This window comes from Carettochelys insculpta, chromosome 1, assembly GCF_033958435.1.
Source record: "Carettochelys insculpta isolate YL-2023 chromosome 1, ASM3395843v1, whole genome shotgun sequence".
NCBI classification, from domain to species: Eukaryota; Metazoa; Chordata; order Testudines; family Carettochelyidae; genus Carettochelys; species Carettochelys insculpta.
The window spans coordinates 50452051-50469292 of record NC_134137.1 but is presented as its reverse complement, the minus strand read 5'-3'; the positions used below and the strand labels follow the sequence as shown (position 1 = coordinate 50469292).

The 17242-nt window shown below is 45.3% G+C and overlaps 1 protein-coding gene across 1 annotated transcript in view; it reads left to right on the top strand.

The window, feature by feature from the left end:
* Positions 1 to 17242, top strand: part of FLT3 (fms related receptor tyrosine kinase 3) — a 114089-nt gene that overhangs the window by 50109 nt on the left and 46738 nt on the right. The window contains exons 5-10 of the mRNA XM_074982251.1: positions 6378 to 6583; positions 7821 to 7936; positions 11546 to 11663; positions 13215 to 13375; positions 14046 to 14185; positions 14267 to 14420. Of these exons, the coding sequence (XP_074838352.1) occupies positions 6378 to 6583; positions 7821 to 7936; positions 11546 to 11663; positions 13215 to 13375; positions 14046 to 14185; positions 14267 to 14420 (895 nt within the window). The remainder of the gene's footprint in view (positions 1 to 6377; positions 6584 to 7820; positions 7937 to 11545; positions 11664 to 13214; positions 13376 to 14045; positions 14186 to 14266; positions 14421 to 17242) is intronic.

Sequence of the window (17242 nt, the reverse complement as noted above, 5' to 3'; positions counted from 1 at the left end):
AGCTGTTCGGCAGAAAGGTCTACTCCTCCTCCACTTTAACGTTGCGAATGGCAAATTACGCAGCGCACTTAGTGAACCATAATTTTGACAACTATTTAGGTTAACCTCCCTCATGGACTCGCTTCCAGAGGACAAAAAGCCGGTGCTCAAGGCCATAGTGCAAGAAGGCTACGCGGCTGCAAGGACGGGAGTTCAGATTGCTTTGGACGTTGCGGACACAGCAGCACGTTCCACAGCAACCGCAGTGGTGATGAGAAGGGAGTCCTGGCTCCAGACCTCGGGTATACCGAGGGATCTGCAGGCGAAGATAGTTGACCTTCCCTTCGACTCTCAGAAGCTGTTTGCTGAATCAACTGACTCGGTCCTGCATTCCAGTAAAGATTCAAGAGCCACACTCAGGACCCTGGGGATTTACACCCCTCCATACACAAAGAAAAGGTACTACCCTCAGCAAAGGCGGTACCAGTACCAGCAACAGCGCCCCTAGTATCACAGGGGTTACGAGCAAGGGCGACATCAACAGCACCAGCAGTACAGAACTCTCAGGCGACGCTCACAACAGAGCCGTGCGTCCTCGGGGCGGGGCCAAAGGCCACAAGTTTGACATACAGATCCAGGGCTGCGCCATCACTACCATCACACAAGGTCATCCGAAGCGGCTATTCCACCATCGCCTCCGACCATTCTACGACCAGTGGCAAAGGATCACCACAGACAAATGGGTGCTGGAGATCATAGCCACGGGGTACGCCATCCCCTTCCAGTCGCTCCCACCGTCACGACCTCCACCCAAGCCCCACCTCCAGGAGGCCTCCCAGGTAGTGAGGCTCAGGCAGGAGGTGGACCATCTCATGCTCATAGGGGCGGTGGAAAGAGTGCCGGAGCAACTGCACGGGAAAGGGTTCTACTCCCGGTATTTCCTCACGGAGAAAAAGACAGGAGGCTGGAGGCCCATCTTAGACCTTTGCGGCCTCAACAGGTACCTGCGCAAGCAACGTTTTCGGATGACCACGATCGCCTCCATCCTTACAGCACTGGACGATGGAGACTGGTTCGCAGCCCTCGATTTACAAGACGCGTACTTCCACATAACCATCCATCTGGCTCACCGGCGATTCCTCCGGTTCATGGTAGGCAACGAACACTTCCAATACAAGGTCCTACCGTTTGGCCTCTCCTCGGCCCCCAGAGTCTTCACCAAGACCTTGGCAGTGGTGTCAGCCTACCTGCACAGACAGGGGGTATTTATTTTCCCGTATCTGGACGACTGCCTGCTCAAAGGGGCCTCGAAAGGGGAGGTTCTGCACATGATACGCGTCACAGCAAACACGTTCTCCTCACTTGGCCTGGTTATCAATCTGGCAAAATCACAAATAGACCCCACACAGGACATAGAGTTCATAGGGGCTCGCATAAACTCGGTTACAGCGAGAGTATACCTACCAGAGGCTCGCTTTCGAGCCATCGGTTCCCTCGTGCAAGTCATCACCTTCAGCCCTACGGTGCCGGTCTTCACGTGCTTGCAGCTGCTGGGCCACATGGCAGCGGCGACGTTTGTAGTGCAGAACGCCAGGTTACACATGCGCAGCATGCAGCACTGGCTGGCGAGTGTATACAAACCGGCAGTACACACCGTTCACAGGGTGGTGTCGCCCACAGCCGGGGTGCGCAAATCCCTGCAATGGTGGGTAAACCCCAGGAACTTGCTAACAGGGGTACCCTTCCACCAGCCGCAAATATCGGTTTTTCTCACTACAGATGCCTCCCTCATAGGGTGGGGAGCGCACATGGGCGAAGAGGTGACTCAAGGACTGTGGTCACCCACGGAACAGTCACTACACATCAATGTACTGGAGCTCAGAGCGGTGTTCAACGCCTGCAAACACTTTCAAGACCACATACAAGGCAAAGTCGTCGGGATCAGTACAGACAATACCTCCACCATGTTTTATATAAACAGGCAAGGAGGAGCTCGATCCCGTGCCTTATGCGCGGAAGCAATCCGCTTATGGAACTGGTGCATCGCCAACGATATAATCTTGAAAGCCTCATACTTGCCGGGTGCACACAATGTGAAGGCAGACCAGCTGAGCAGGTGTTTTGCGCTCACACACGAGTGGCAGATCCGTCCCGATCTGCTACGGCCGATTTTCCACGCATGGGGTTTTCCCCAAATAGATCTGTTTGCCACTCAGCACAACAAGCAGTGCCCACGATTCTGCTCCAGAGCAGGACTGGGATGGGGGTCCCTGGGGGACGCGTTCGCGATCCCGTGGGGGGGCCCCCTGCTTTATGCGTTTCCTCCCACAGTGCTGATCCACAAAGTTTTGCAAAAAGCCAGGAGGGAAAGGGCCCGGATAATCCTGATAGTCCCAACGTGGGATCGCCAACAATGGTTCCCCCTACTCCTGCGCATGTCGGACCGTCCACCGATGCCTCTTCCGGTGGCGCCAGATCTGCTCACGCAAGCCCAGGGGTCCATAGTGCATCCGCACCCCCAAAGCCTGCCACTGCAAGCGTGGTTAATCCATGGCTCAGCTCCCTAGAGAGCACATGCACAGTGGGAGTACAGCAAGTCCTAGAAAGTAGCAGGAGGACTTCCACTAGGAAGACCTACAAACAAAAATGGACTCGCTTCACGGCTTGGTGTTCTACCAAACAGCTGGCCCCCCTTTCGGTGCCTATACCTACAATTCTAGAGTATTTACTGGACCTCAAGAGAGGAGGACTCTCGCTATCCTCGTTAAAGGTCCACCTTGCCGCCATCTCAGCGTTCAGACATGAGGAGGAAGGGCACACGGTGTTCGCCCACCCTATGGTTACCAGGTTCCTCAAAGGGTTGGTAAACCTCTACCCCCCTCGGAAACCGATTCCACCTTCGTGGAACTTGGACCTGGTGCTTACCACACTGATGGGACCACCGTTCGAGCCCTTGGCCATGGTTCCCCTCCGCCTCCTTACAATAAAGACGACCTTTCTTCTTGCAATTACGTCAGCTCGTAGGGTGAGCGAGCTCGCGGCAGTCATGGCAACGCCACCCTGCACTGTTTTTTCCAAGGAGGCGGTAACCATACGGCTGCATCCAGCCTTTGTTCCCAAAGTTTCTTCCGAGTTTCACATCAACGAGCCTATCGTTCTACCCTTGTTTTATCCAAAGCCTCATAACTCCAACGAAGAGGCGCGCCTACACCTCCTGGACGTGAGGAGGGCGCTAGCCTTCTACGTAGACAGGACCAAGTCCTTCCGGAAAACGGATAGACTCCTAGTCTCCCTCGCTCCCAAATCGAAAGGAGAGGGTCTCTCCTCGCAGAGAATCTCGAAGCACATTGTATCCTGCATAAAAATGTGCTACGAGCTCAAAAAGACTCCTTTATCGGCCACTCCCAGGGCTCATTCCACCAGGGCGGTGGCGGCATCAACAGCCTTTTTCAAGGGCGTTGCGTTAAAAGACATTTGCAGAGCGGCGACCTGGTCGTCCTACGACACCTTCGCCAAACATTACGCCCTTCACAGGGTATTCCAAGAGGATACCTGTCTCTCTGCAGCGGTCCTCTTGGGGACAAGATGCACATAATCCGATTACCCACCTCCTATCTTGGGTTACTGCTGGGTAGTCACCTATTGTGGAGCACCCACGGGGACACTCGAAGAAGAAAGAGAAGTTACTCACCGTAGTAACGGTGGTTCTTCGAGATGTGTCCCCGTGGGTGCTCCACTACCCGCCCATCCTCCCCGCTTCGGATCTCTGTTAGTGTTTTGCAGGGGCACCCGAGGCGGTTGGTTGAGGAACTGGCAGGGACCGGATCGCGCACATGGCCAGGAGCGCGCAAGGGAGCGGCGCGCGCCGGCGCATGCGCGGTCCGGCAGAAACTGCTTGGAAGATCCGATCTGCGGCGCCGGGCAAGCCCGTCACCTATTGTGGAGCACCCACGGGGACACATCTCGAAGAACCACCGTTACTACGGTGAGTAACTTCTCTTTTTAGCATTCTGGATAGTCCTGTGTTCTTACGAATGCAAGTGTCTTGCACCTTCTCTCACCAGCCAACACTAATGTCTGTGAAGCATCCTTCGTGATGCACCAGCTCTTGCATCACTATAGAAAAGTAGCCCTTTCTGTTGCTGTCGTCTGTGGCGAGGTAGTCCAGTGCCAAAATGAGGATATGTGTGTCATCCATTGCTCCACCATGGTTTGGGAATCCCATTCCTAAAAATCCATCCATTATGTTTTGAACATTGTGAGAGTCACAGTCCCATGCAGGAGGGGAAGATTGGTCCTCTACATGTGCCTCCTCTGTGGATTTTTGAACTCACAGTGATTTCCCACTGACCAGCAGCAGTATGGCACTGCAAGCTCCTACAAGCCGTGTGTACACGTGCACGCTACTTCGAAGTAGCGGCACTAACTTCGAAATAGCGCCCATCACGGCTACACGTGTTGGGCGCTATTTCAATGTTAACATTGACGTTAGGCGGCGAGACATCGAAGCCGCTAACCCCATGAGGGGATGGGAATAGCGCCCTACTTCGAAGTTGAACGTCGAAGTAGGGCACGTGTAGACGATCCGCGTCCCGCAACATCGAAATAGCGGGGTCCGCCATGGTGGCCATCAGCTGAGGGGTTGAGAGACGCTCTCTCCAGCCCCTGCGGGGCTCTATGGTCACCGTGGGCAGCAGCCCTTAGCCCAGTTGTCAGCTCTGTGGATCTTGTGTTGTTTAGTGCAACTGTGTCTGGGAGAGGCCCTTTAAGGGAGCGGCTTGCTGTTGAGTCCGCCCTGTGACCCTGTCTGCAGCTGTTCCTGGCACCCTTATTTCGATGTGTGCTACTTTGGCATGTAGACGTTCCCTCGCAGCGCCTATTTCGATGTGGTGCTGCGCAACGTCGATGTTGAATGTCGACGTTGCCAGCCCTGGAGGACGTGTAGACGTTATTCATCGAAATAGCCTATTTCGATGTCGCTACATCGAAATAAGCTACTTCGATGTAGGCTTCACGTGTAGACGTAGCTACAGTGTGATTGCCATTGGCTTCTCCTCTGTGGGTGCAGTTCTCCTTCCGGTATTCCTGCGCTGGAAGGCTGGGGCAAGCTTGGCACAGAGATCCAGGAACGTACACTTACACAGCCACAGATTCTGCAACCTGCATCAAGATGCAATGTCACTGGTCCATGGTCATTTCTTGGGCCCAGAAGAGATATTCCACAGTGTATAGCTGCTCTATAAACAGCACCAATAACTCTGACTTGACTCTTGCTCTGTGTTCTCCAAGAAATCATCATGTACCAGGCTAGTTCAGTTCTCCTTGGGGCTCTGCAATGGCTGTGACTGTACCACAGAGCTGTGCAGGCTCCATGCTTCCATCAGAGATGAAGGACAGTGAGGAGGGCCATGCAGATTCACTGGATTTTTTTAAAAAAAGCACAAACCATTATGGGATACAGATGACATCATGAGACAGAGACAGCTGAATGCTGGTCAGCCTTACATAATTCATTTCTACCCCACTGTGCATTGCCAAAACATTCCAAAATAGTGCTCTGGGTGGTGGCACTTTGTACATGGAGAACCTGCCGATAGTGTACTGCACTGTGCATTAGCACAAGCACTTCTGGTGAGTATGCTCAGCACTTGTGCAAGGATCCAAATATGCACATTCAACAGTGATAAACTGGGCCAATGTGACTTACGTCTAATAACGCTTGTAATGTAGACATGGTCTTAATCACTAGGAGAAAGTGGCCCATTAAATACTGAACTGCTACTAGTTATGACAGGGATCAGCAACCTTTCTGAGGTGAAGTGCTTTTGACCTCTATATACGGTCTGAGTACTGCTGATGCTTTTTAAAGTCACTAATAATCCTACTTACAACAACTTATTAATAAATAAGTAAAGATGCAGAGCTTTACTGTTTTGGTGGTGGTTAGTAGCATTAGCTGGTCTTTTGTTAATCCACAGGCAGCATGGCTTTGAGCAAGCTCCCAGCTGCATGGTGGAGGGAGAGCAAAGCTGACCTCCTGCCTTGTGTGCTAATGAAAATCAGTTTATGTGAAAACTCTTGGCACCTGCGCCAGGGATTGCTGACCCGAGCTATGCTGTCAGCCCAGAAAGTAAAATGTGTCCTGCATTTGTTCATTCAGTATCATTAAACTTGTTTGATGAATAAGTAAATTGAAGAAGGAAACAAAAATGAAAGTATAGTGTTAAGATTACTGTTGTTTATAATTACTACGTACATGTATGTGTGTCATCAGTGGGGTTAGGGATATCTTTAATAGAATGAAGTATTTTAATAGGGGAGCCTCCTTTTTAAATTTTATATCTGAAACAACCCAGTTATTGCCATTAGAAATAGCAATCTGTTTTATTGCAATACAGATGCCTAGTATTTCGGAAGATCTTGGTTGCAATTTGAGTTCTCAAAGCACAGAAAATGTCTATGAAACATCAAACAATGTGGAAGTTGACCTGTTTGGAGACATTGAATTAAAAGTGGTAATGAATATTTCAGAGACCATTTCATGCCTTTGGGTCTTCAAAGAGAATCAAGCTGACTGCAGACCCTTACTGGACTCAAAAAAACGGTAGGTAAAGGACTGTACTGAATAAAAAACCTAAATGAGATACTTTTATTAGAGCATGTACATGGAATATTTTATATTTGAGAAAGCTTGTTTATCATTCATTTCTGTATTATTCTTTATATTCCTAAACCTATGTTTATGTTATCACTAATTTGTCTGTTGTTTACAGGTGTTTATACATTAGGAACACACTGAGCTCTAGCTGTATAGTTTACAATATAGTGATTCTTTAAAATTGTGTAGCACCTTACATCTGAGGATCTCCGTGCACTTTACAAACATTCAGTTCAAGCATCACAGGGCTCAAGTCAAGGAAATCAAGGTACAAAACAGTTAGTGCAATGCTTTACCCAAAGGTACACTGCAGCATCAGAGACCAGAATAAAACCTTAATTTTCTTGACTATGTTCTAGTCACGAGTCTGTACTTCCAGTCAGAGAATTGAGGGTGAAACCCCTGGGAAGTCCTCTTGGTGAGGAAATCTCCATGGAAATCCTGTTGCATTAGCCTCAGTTCAGGAAGATCTAACCCTATTTAGGACAACACTTAAGCAGAACTTTGAATCCCACTAGGGATGAGTACTTAAGTACTGTCCTAAATAGGGATGATTACATGAATCAGGGTCATTGTCTATGAAAGCACTTTGGAGATCGAGGCTATGTCTACACTAGCCAAAAACTTCTAAATGGCCAAGCAAATAGCCATTTCGAAGTTTACTAATGAAGCGCTGAAATACATATTCAGCGCTTCATTAGCGTGCGGGCAGCCGCGGCACTTCGAAATTGATGCAGCTCGCCGCCGCGCGGCTTGTCCCGACGGGGCTCCTTTTTGAAAGGACCCCGCCTACTTTGAAGTCCCCTTATTCCTATGAGCAGATGGGAATAAGGGGACTTCGAAGTTGCCGGGGTCCTTTCAAAAAGGAGTCCTGTCTGGACAAGCCGCATGGCGGCAAGCTGCGTCAATTTCAAAGTGCTGCGGCTGCCCACATGCTAATGAAGCGCTGAATATGTATCTCAGTGCTTCATTAGTAAACTTCAAAATGGCCATTTGCTTGGCCATTTAGAAGTTTTTGGCTAGTGTAGACACGGCCCAAGTGTGCTACATATATGCTCAGTACCACTAGCCCAGAAGGCTGTTTGCACCTGTTAAGCTTAGGTATAATGCCACTGTGTTCTTCAGCCCACTGCCCTCTATCTGGCATTAAATGTTTTTCTATCATGTATTTTCTGTTTTACAGATATGTCATTTCACTGGCCTTTTCAAAAATAAAAGCCACTCAAGCTGGAAAATACAGCCTTGTAGTTCAAAGTGAAAATAGTAACTGCACAATAATGTTTACAGTTCTCGTAAGAAGTAAGTATGTGTCAAAGCAAAGGAATCGGTCGATCCAGAGCTTCAGAAGGTAGAGGCTGATGCCTGTGCATGGCCAAACCCTCTCTAAGCAGGGAAACTCTGTTAATTCTCTGCTTCACAATGCTTCTCCCTTCCTCATTTGTCTCTCCTCCTGTTTCAGTTCTTGAATTGTGGGCTATTTTTCTCGTCACTTATTCCATGTATGGCTGCCTCATTTCCCTTGGTTCATTGTGAAGGTTAAAATGGTTCTGAGTCACTATGTGTTGTTAAAGGTGATGTGCAAAAAATGTTTTAAAATAGGGCTTCTACTCCTTTCACATTCTTTGTTAACATGTTATGTGTGCATTCACACACACATATCTCACCCCATCCCAAGCAACCAACCATTCAAAGAACAACAAGAAGTCCTGTGGCACCTTATAGACTAACTAGTATTTTGGAGCATAAGCTTTGGTGGGCAAAGACCCACTTTGTCAGATGCATGAGTGGGGGCAGGGAGGTTTCCAAAGGGGTATTTAAAGAGTGGGGTCCCAGTAAAAGGGAGGGCCAGAGCTGACAAGGTCTATTCAGCAAGGTGGAAATGGACCATTATCAGTAGTATGTATCAAAAGAGTTAAAAACAATTCAGATCAGACAGGGGGATATAACCCATTGTCAGAGTATAATGGGGAGATATTAACACCCAGGGTAGAGAAGCTGCTTTTGTAAGGGGCCAGCCACTCCCAGTCTCTGTTTAATCCTTTGTTGATGGAGTTAAATTTGCAAATGAATTGCAGCTCAGAGATTTCTCTCTCCGTTTGATTTTTGAAATGTCTTTGTTTTAGACTGCTACTTTTAAATCTGTTACTGAGTGTCCAGGGAGATTGAAGTGGTCTCCCACAGGTTTCTGTATGTTATCGTTCCTGATGTCTGATTTATATCCTTTTATTCTTTTACGTAGAGACTGTCCAGTTTGGCCAGAATAAATTGTAGTGGGGCATTGCTGACACATGATGGGATATATTATATTAGTAGATGTGCAGGTAAAGGAGCCCCTGATGGTATGGTTGATGTTAGGTCCTGTGATGATATCACTGGTGTAGATACGTGAGCAGAGCTGGCAGCAAGGTTTGTTGCAGGGATTGGTTTCAGATTTAGAATTGCTATAGTTGCTGGTGAGAATTTATTTCTTGCAACCATTCAAAGAACAGTAATAAGGTTGCAAAGTCAAGCGCTCAAAAGTTAGGAAATGCCAGATTGAAGGTTGCTTTAATTTGCCCCCATTGAGTATATGCAGTATAGTAGATTAATTTCCTGATTATTTTCCACAAGTGTCCCACCTCATTCACTGGCCTGAGTGATCGTGCTAACCAAATGAACAGCTATTCAGTATTTGTTATTGTCATTGTAAAAGTGGCCTCTTACTTTATTCATACTGTTCAAATGCTGCTTTGAATAGAAAATTACTAATTTTCCCTTTGGCTTGTCTGTCTCATCATTATGGTATCTGAGGGCCTAACAAATGTTAATGTATTTTCGCAACACCCCTGTGAGGTAGGGAAATGAAAGCACCCGCTAATTTTGGGTGTCTAATAGGAGAAACCTGCAGCCTGATTTTTCAAGGTTCTTAGCATTGCACAAGTGCTAATCAGATCCCAGGGTCTCAAGTGGGACACCAAAAAGCACCCAGTTAGTGACCACCTGTTAAAAGTGATGTTTAAGTGACTTGCTCCAGTCTGACCAGACTCCTTGTCTCAATCTACTCCTTTCTGTACTCCCTAGGTGGCCTCTTGACCCCCTTTATGTTCAGATCAGATTATTTCCTCCTGTATGCCTCCTGAGTGCCAACAGAGGGGTCACTGAGAGAACCAGAGAGACAGGTCCATTGCTCCATTTCCAGTACCCTGAGCACCTGGCAGGAGCTATTACAGCAAAAGTCTGGCTTCACCTCTGTAATCCTGGCCTGCAGTATGCTGTATGACAGGGGCGGGGAACCTGTTTTGGGCCAGGGGTCACTGACTCATAGACAAATCTGTTGGGGGCCACAGACGTGAGAAGTAAAAGACAAAACATAAATAAAGCACCACCACCTGACTGTATGGGGGACAGGTTTGGGGTATAGGTGGGAGGGAGGATGCAGGAGTGGGCCAGGGGTGGGTGATCTGGGCCAGTAAGGGGGTGTAGTAGAGGGGTGGGGTCTGGGTGGGAAGAGATGCAGAAGCAGGCTGGGGGACTGGCTATAGCTGAGAGGGGTCAGAGTTGGGACCAGACATCTGGAAGTGGGGGCACTGGAGCTATCTGGGGGCATGGGGTCTGGGTGATAGTGGTGCAGCTTACCTTCGCAGCACCCCAGACACACATGGCTCAGCACCCCCTCCCAGGCACCGGAATTCCAGCCAATCAGAACAGCGGTAGGAAGTCCCTGAGCAGGCTGCCCAGGTCACTGCTGCTCCAGGCTGGGAGAACAGCAGTAACCGGCAGCTGGGCCTGGAGCCACTCCCTGCCCCCACCTACCGCCATCACCCGCAGCAGAGCCTGCAGTCTGGATTCAGATCACAGCTTGCCTGATCTGGCCTGTGAGGCTCAGGGCTCCAAACCCTCCACCCTGCTGCAGGCAAGATGCCAGGGAGAGGAGCATGTAAACCCACAAGAAAGTATGAGAGGCAGAAGAGCGCTTAGGGAAGATGGAAACTTCAGAGATTTTAACTGCAAAATCTCGTCTGCACTGAGATGGTGTGAAGTGTGACTTTTTGTAGGGTTATAACTTGGCCAAATATGGATGAATTTTCACAGGAGTGGTTAAAGTACATCCCAGGCCCACCCAAAAAATTTCAAGTCCATGTTCCCATGTATGAGGATTAACGAATTATTTTTAAAAGGCCCTTTTAAAAAAATTGACCAAACACTGTGTATTTCCTTAGCTTAAACTATGAAATAACCAAATCAGTTGGGAGCAGACACCCACCATGTAAAATTTCATCCCACTTTAAAGCATTAAAATCACTTGAAAAAATATATTAGCAAACAAAATGACTTAATATATTACGAACTGAGCAAAACATTCTGGCCTAGTATTGTGAACTACCTAAATAGGAGATAACGGAAAAGCTCAAGTATCCAAAGACCAAATTTTGTTCCTGAATGCCTGCACATTCCTCTCATTGAAGTTACAGCTGTTGTTGGGAGTCAAGTATGGGTGTCTGAGGGTAATTTTTTTTTGTTTGTTTTCTGGTTTCTTCTTGTCCTTTTGCATAATGCAATCAACCATCTCAGTCTGACACCTGCTATCATTTTTCTATTATAACAAAAAATGTGACAGGATACTACTCCTATGTCTAATGCAATGCTGGATTTTTACCTCAGGAAGTCTGTCAGGATTCCTTAAAGCGACAGACTGGATTATTTTATGAATCTGAAACTCACACATAAAACATATAGCCTCCCAGTTCAAAAGTGTTAAAGATATCCTAAACACTGGAAAGATGAATAGAAACAGAGAGGGAGCCGTGCTAGTCTATAAGCTATCAAAACAAAAAGCAGTCAAGTAGCACTTAACTAGAAAGATGAGTAATGATGTTTCAGAAATATTCCAGTGCCGCATGTCTGAAAATATTTGCATTATTTTAATAGGTAAACCAAGAAAGCCCTATTTTGTAAAAAGTGAAAACCTGACCATGATAAATTGCATATCTGAAAGCTACCCTGCACCACTTATTGAATGGTTATTTTGCAGAACACCTGATGGCAGGTATGGTGCATATAATGCTACTTTTTTGGTTTACTGAAATTTAAGGTGTAAGCCTTGATATATTCCTAAGTCAACTCACTTAATACCATCTGGTGTATTTATTATTTATGTGATTGAACCTGAACAAGTGAAGGATAACTGTGAGCGGGGTCAGATTTTCAAAGGAGAATAAAATTTCACATACATTTACAGAGTTTCCTCAAAAGTCTACATGCAAAAATTGAATGGATGTGAGTGCAATGGGTGAATTCACATTTTTGTATGAGCTGCAGTGTATTCGTGGAAAAACTGGCCAATGTATCCTTTTGGAAACTTTAAGTACTCCACTCAGAAAATGTTGGCCTCAATCCAAGTATTTTCACTTGACGTAACTAATGAGTGAAATATATTCCTAGCCCCCAGCACACTATTTTCCATTTTACTAAAACCTAGCTCTTTTGAGAATGAGCGGGGGTTGAAGGTGGAAAGGGTGCCATTAGAAATTTTATACCTTAAGTTTGCCTTCCCTTGTAGCTAGTATTCTATATGGTAAATACAGTAGTTCTACTGGCAAAATGAACAGTTCCAAGTAAAATATCAGGTCATGGGTAAATAAATTCAACATTCTGTATGTTTTCATACAAGCTGTGTCTACACTACAAAGTTCTGTCAACAGATATTTCCTGACAGAATCTTTGTCTGCAGAATAATGTACACACCTAATTGGGGCTCTTCCAGTTGACACACACTGTTAACAGAGAGTGGCCAGACTGCCCAACCCTATGTCAACAGAACAGCTAACTGGAAATCTGCAGACAGGACTGCCTGCTGAACCAGAAGCCCTCTCTGTCAACACAGCCCCCCCTCCCCCACCCCTGGAGTGTCTACACTAGTCTTCTGTCAACAGAATCTGTCTACAGAGACGATATCCCTCAAAATTTCAAGACAGAGCTCTACTGGGAAAAAGGTTGCGTTCTGTTGGCAGATTCTAGACAGAACGCATTTGTAGGGTGGACACTCCCTAGTTTTGTCTACAGAAGGCTGCTTCTGTTGACAAAACTTTGTGTTGTAGACACAGCTACAGAGTACATGACTGGTAACATGGAACTCCATCCCTCTTGAGGTCCTGGGCCACACAGGGATTTTTGAGTCTTCAGAAGCCTTCAGACTCTGGAAATTGTTCCCTCTAGCTCAAGCAATAGCGGCTCATAGTCCAATGTTCTGGATTCAAAACAGTCCCAGAGATGTAGGGTGATATCCTAGGCTCACTGGTTTTGCCATTAACATCAATGGAGCCAGACTTTCACCCATAAAATTACAAATGTTTACACCTACCAGTATAAACCCCAATAGTGTATTATTTGGATACTATCAGCTCATTCTGCTTATCCAGTAGCTTCTCTAGTTCCATTGTCATTGTGTTTTGTTTTATAATCTCCACATTTTCTAATTCCTTTTATTCAACTGCATAATATACTAGTTTGTCTCCTATTGTTCATATTGTCTCAGGCCTTGGATATGGCTTTGGGATTAACCGAACAATTCAGAAAATTAATATATTTGTAATTACAGTTGCAGCAGTACAAATCGTAAAGATGGTAAAAGAAATGGGGAAGTATATGGAGTACAGAAGGTGCGGCATGGAGTTTCAGCAAATACATTATTTCAAACAGACATACAGTGCTGTGCAACTAATGAGCTGGGCAGAGAATGTACTAAGCTATACACAATAGGTAACATAACTGTAAGCTTTATTTAAATAGAGGCGTTATCTTGCCATTGATGTCAGTTACACCATTCACCTGAGTCAGGTTTGCAATACTGGGCTATAAATCTGCCATATTTAGAATAAATATGTTTAGAGTATATTATTAGACAAAACTAATGTAATGCTGCTCAATTTCTGTCTCAAATTTATCTTGTAACTTCTAATGCCAAATACATTTAAGCACAAACTGTTATATTATTTTACATTTTATAAATAACTGCTATTTTCACATATTTTAACTACTTTTAATAAAAATACCTTGATTTTTTGTAATATTGCTATTCATTTTTTAATAATGAATACTTTGATTGGCTTAATTCTTGCTTACTTTGACTGGCTTAATTCTGTGCTAAATTGTATCCCGTGTGAATATAGGATTATTGCTGGGTTTGTAAGTCAGGAGACAATTTGGTATAATTCATTTAAATGTTAGACTATTATAATTCATTTTAGTGTTATAAATCTGAAAAAATAGTCTGTTATTGTTACAGATACAATATTAGCTGCAAAAACTGTGGATGCTTAGAAATGTGAAAATGGGGTGTAGAAAGGAAGGGAAGGGTGAAATAAATTATATTTTACTGTAGAGAAAATGATTTCATTTGTGGTTTCACTGCTGTGTTTTCATTTTGCAGATCTAAATGAAAATGTTGGAGGATCTTTACCAGAATTACTTCTTAAAGCTGGGGAACCATTACTGATAAGGTGTAGAGCAGTTTATGAAAGCTATAAATTCAAACTGAAATGGCATTTTAAAAACAAAGAATTAAAGCAGGTAATAAGACACAATCTTTTCACATGAGTAATAACAGTTAGTATCACACAATATTAAATACACACCTTTATTAAAAACTAGGAACGCTTGTTTGAAGAAACAGACTACCAAGAAGGCTCGTCTATGGTTCGGATTCTCTATGCGTTTGCCTCATGGATGGGACAAAGTGATAGTGGACATTATACCTGTTCTTCCTCAAGACATCCAAATAAAACAGTTTTGGTTACAGTCTTAGGTAATTCAGATTCATGTTGTGCCATATTTTTCTCAGCTGTTTGTTGCAAGTGCACACAATGTGATTACAGTGACTGTGAAAACTTCTGTTTCTACTTGAAGTTGAAAATGGAGATGAACCAGACCTGGATTATGGTGCCCCATAATCATATCTTCCCTCAGGTTATACTCCTCAAAGGACACCAGTTCTGGCAGTAACGCTGCTAGAACATTAATCTGAAGTGTAGGCTACTCAGCAATGTCATTCTTGCAATATTATTTCCAAAAACAAAATAATTCAAGGTGGCAACTGCAACCATTTCAGAAGGAGGTTAGGGATATGAAATATTTGACCGCTCTGCAGCATTTCCAGATACCTGAAGTTTCTTGGAGGTTTGACTTACCATACCTTGAAATTATCCAGTTGATCTTCTAACACGTTTAGGAGATAAATTTTAAATTAAAATTTGGGTTGTCCAGTTAAAATTTAAAAAGGCAGGGTATGCAAAAGTTGAGGTTTCTAAACCAACAGTAACTCGGCCACATTGTACTAATGCACTATTTTATATACCTATTCTTATTTTTAAATATGTAATAATATGTACATAACAAGCAAAATTGAACAACGTGTATCTGGCAAAATTTCCTAAAAATTCTAGTGATGCTCTACAAACATCCAGTCATTTTATTGGGCTGACTGGTGGCTTCCCCTGAGTCCAAAGTAGAAGCAACGCATTGTTGTGCTCACTCTGGAGAAGCTCAGGGGGAGGCCATTATTCAGAGCAACTGAGGCTATGTCTGTACTAGACATAGACGGTTGACCACAGACAGGCAATTTTAGCTACACCAGTTGCATAGCTAAAATCGACCTATCTGCACTCAGCTAACTTGTCTACCTTTACAGGGGAAGGTCAACAGGAGAGTTTCTCCCTTTGACCTCCTTTACTTCTCACATCTTGCAAGGAGTACAGGGGTCAACTGTGACCTTGAGAGCTCCATTTTGTGCATCCAAATGAGATGCGCAAAGTTGAACCCCAGAAGATCGAACCTGAGTGGGTTGATCTTCCGTGGTAGTATGGATAAGCCCTGAGTCTTTGTGGCTCTGGGACAGGAATAAAGTGAACACATCTTTACTCTCTGAGCCTGTCTCTTTTTGCTCTTTCACATAAGGAAGGGGCGTATCACATCTGTGAAGCCTGCTGTCCCTCCCACACTGCTACTCAGAATTCATGTAGGCAACTCGTGCTACCTGTGTCTACACTATGAGATCAATTTGAATTTAAGGCAGTTAGCTCGATATTACCTTGTGACTGTCTTCACTGTAAATACCATTAGCTTGATTTAGGGAGCCCTAGTATCGAGATTACAATATCATCGATACCTGCGGGGTGTAGCGTCAAGCTCGAATTCAAAAGTTCGATCAAAGGCCAGTGTTGAAGCACCATGTCTTAAAATCAAATTTATTAGCCTCCACAGATGTCCCATATGTAACCCACAATACCCCTCAGTGCTCCACTTTGGCCACTGCTCTCCAGGAGCACACTAATTAGGTAACAGGAAGAGCATGAATTTCAAATCAGGGTAGGAAGCCTGTGGCTGTGGGCTCATGTTTGTATGAGAGCCTGAGAAATGTCTTTCTTTCTTTGTTATTAGCTCTGTGAGTGCAGCTAGACATTACAAATGGCCCCAGCAGGGAGTTTGTAGTTCTGTCTCTACCCTTGTTGTTTTTTTCTGTGCTGCCTGGCGCCAGCTGCTACCCCATTGCAGCTCGGGGCAGCGAGGCTCTTGTGGGGGTCCTGCTTGCATAAGAGGCTGAGAAGCTTCTTCTCAGTGTTTTATATTTGTTTGTGCATGACCCGCCCCCCTTCCCTTCTCCCACAGGTGCCAGGCAGGTGAGGTCTTTCCTGCATTCAGCCACATCATATGGTAGTTCCTGACCCAATACAAGGATGTGCCTGGTGCTGACCATGCTGCCAGGCAGCGCCGTGTCCTAGCTTGTGCACTGTTAGGGCTCCAAAGGCAAGAAAGCATTTTGGGGTCTTGCAACTGCTGCGGGGAAGTGTCCCCCAGCAACTAAGATATTCGAGGAGAGTACTTCAACTACTTCAACATTTCAACTGGCTCTGCAGCTGCAGACCACAGCCCCCATGCCCCCCACCAAAAATACTTCGGCCACTTACTGTCCATTGCAGACACCTCCTGGTTTGATATTTCTGTTATAAAATCTTTTTCCTAACATTTCCTATCTGTCTTCATGCTTTGACCCCTCTCCCCCAAAAATGGGGGGGGGACAGTTGAGATTCCTTTTTCTGTTAAAAGTTCAATGTGTGAGATTTCACTACCATCCCCCATGTTGGCAATGTCTGTGTAGTGAAGAGGGAAGACAAAGATCTTTTTTCCTAGACTTTTCTATCCTCTTTCTTCTAACTTTGAGAATACAGTCTGTCCCTGTGTTATTTGCAGGGATCGGATGCAATCACAGGAAGGGGGACACTCAGTGTATGGCCAGATGAGAATTTAGTTACAGGAGAAAGAGATTTCTGTTAACTTTTTTGCCATCTTTGTGGATGCCCTTCTTTTCTTTCTTTCCAATGGGGAAAAAAAAATATATGTTTGCTTAGCGTAGGAGGGGAATGAGGAAAATTCAGTGTGGGAAGATGATGTCAAAGGTCAGCGAGCATACCCAGAATGCTACGTGGATGAGGGAAGTGTGGGATAGGTTCCCACAATGCACTACTGCAACAGTCGATGTTTGCCAATTAAGCGTGGCAGCAATAAGTTGACTTTGTGAGGAGCATGTGGGGAGGTGAGGATAGTCAAAATCGAATTTATAAATTCCAAAGT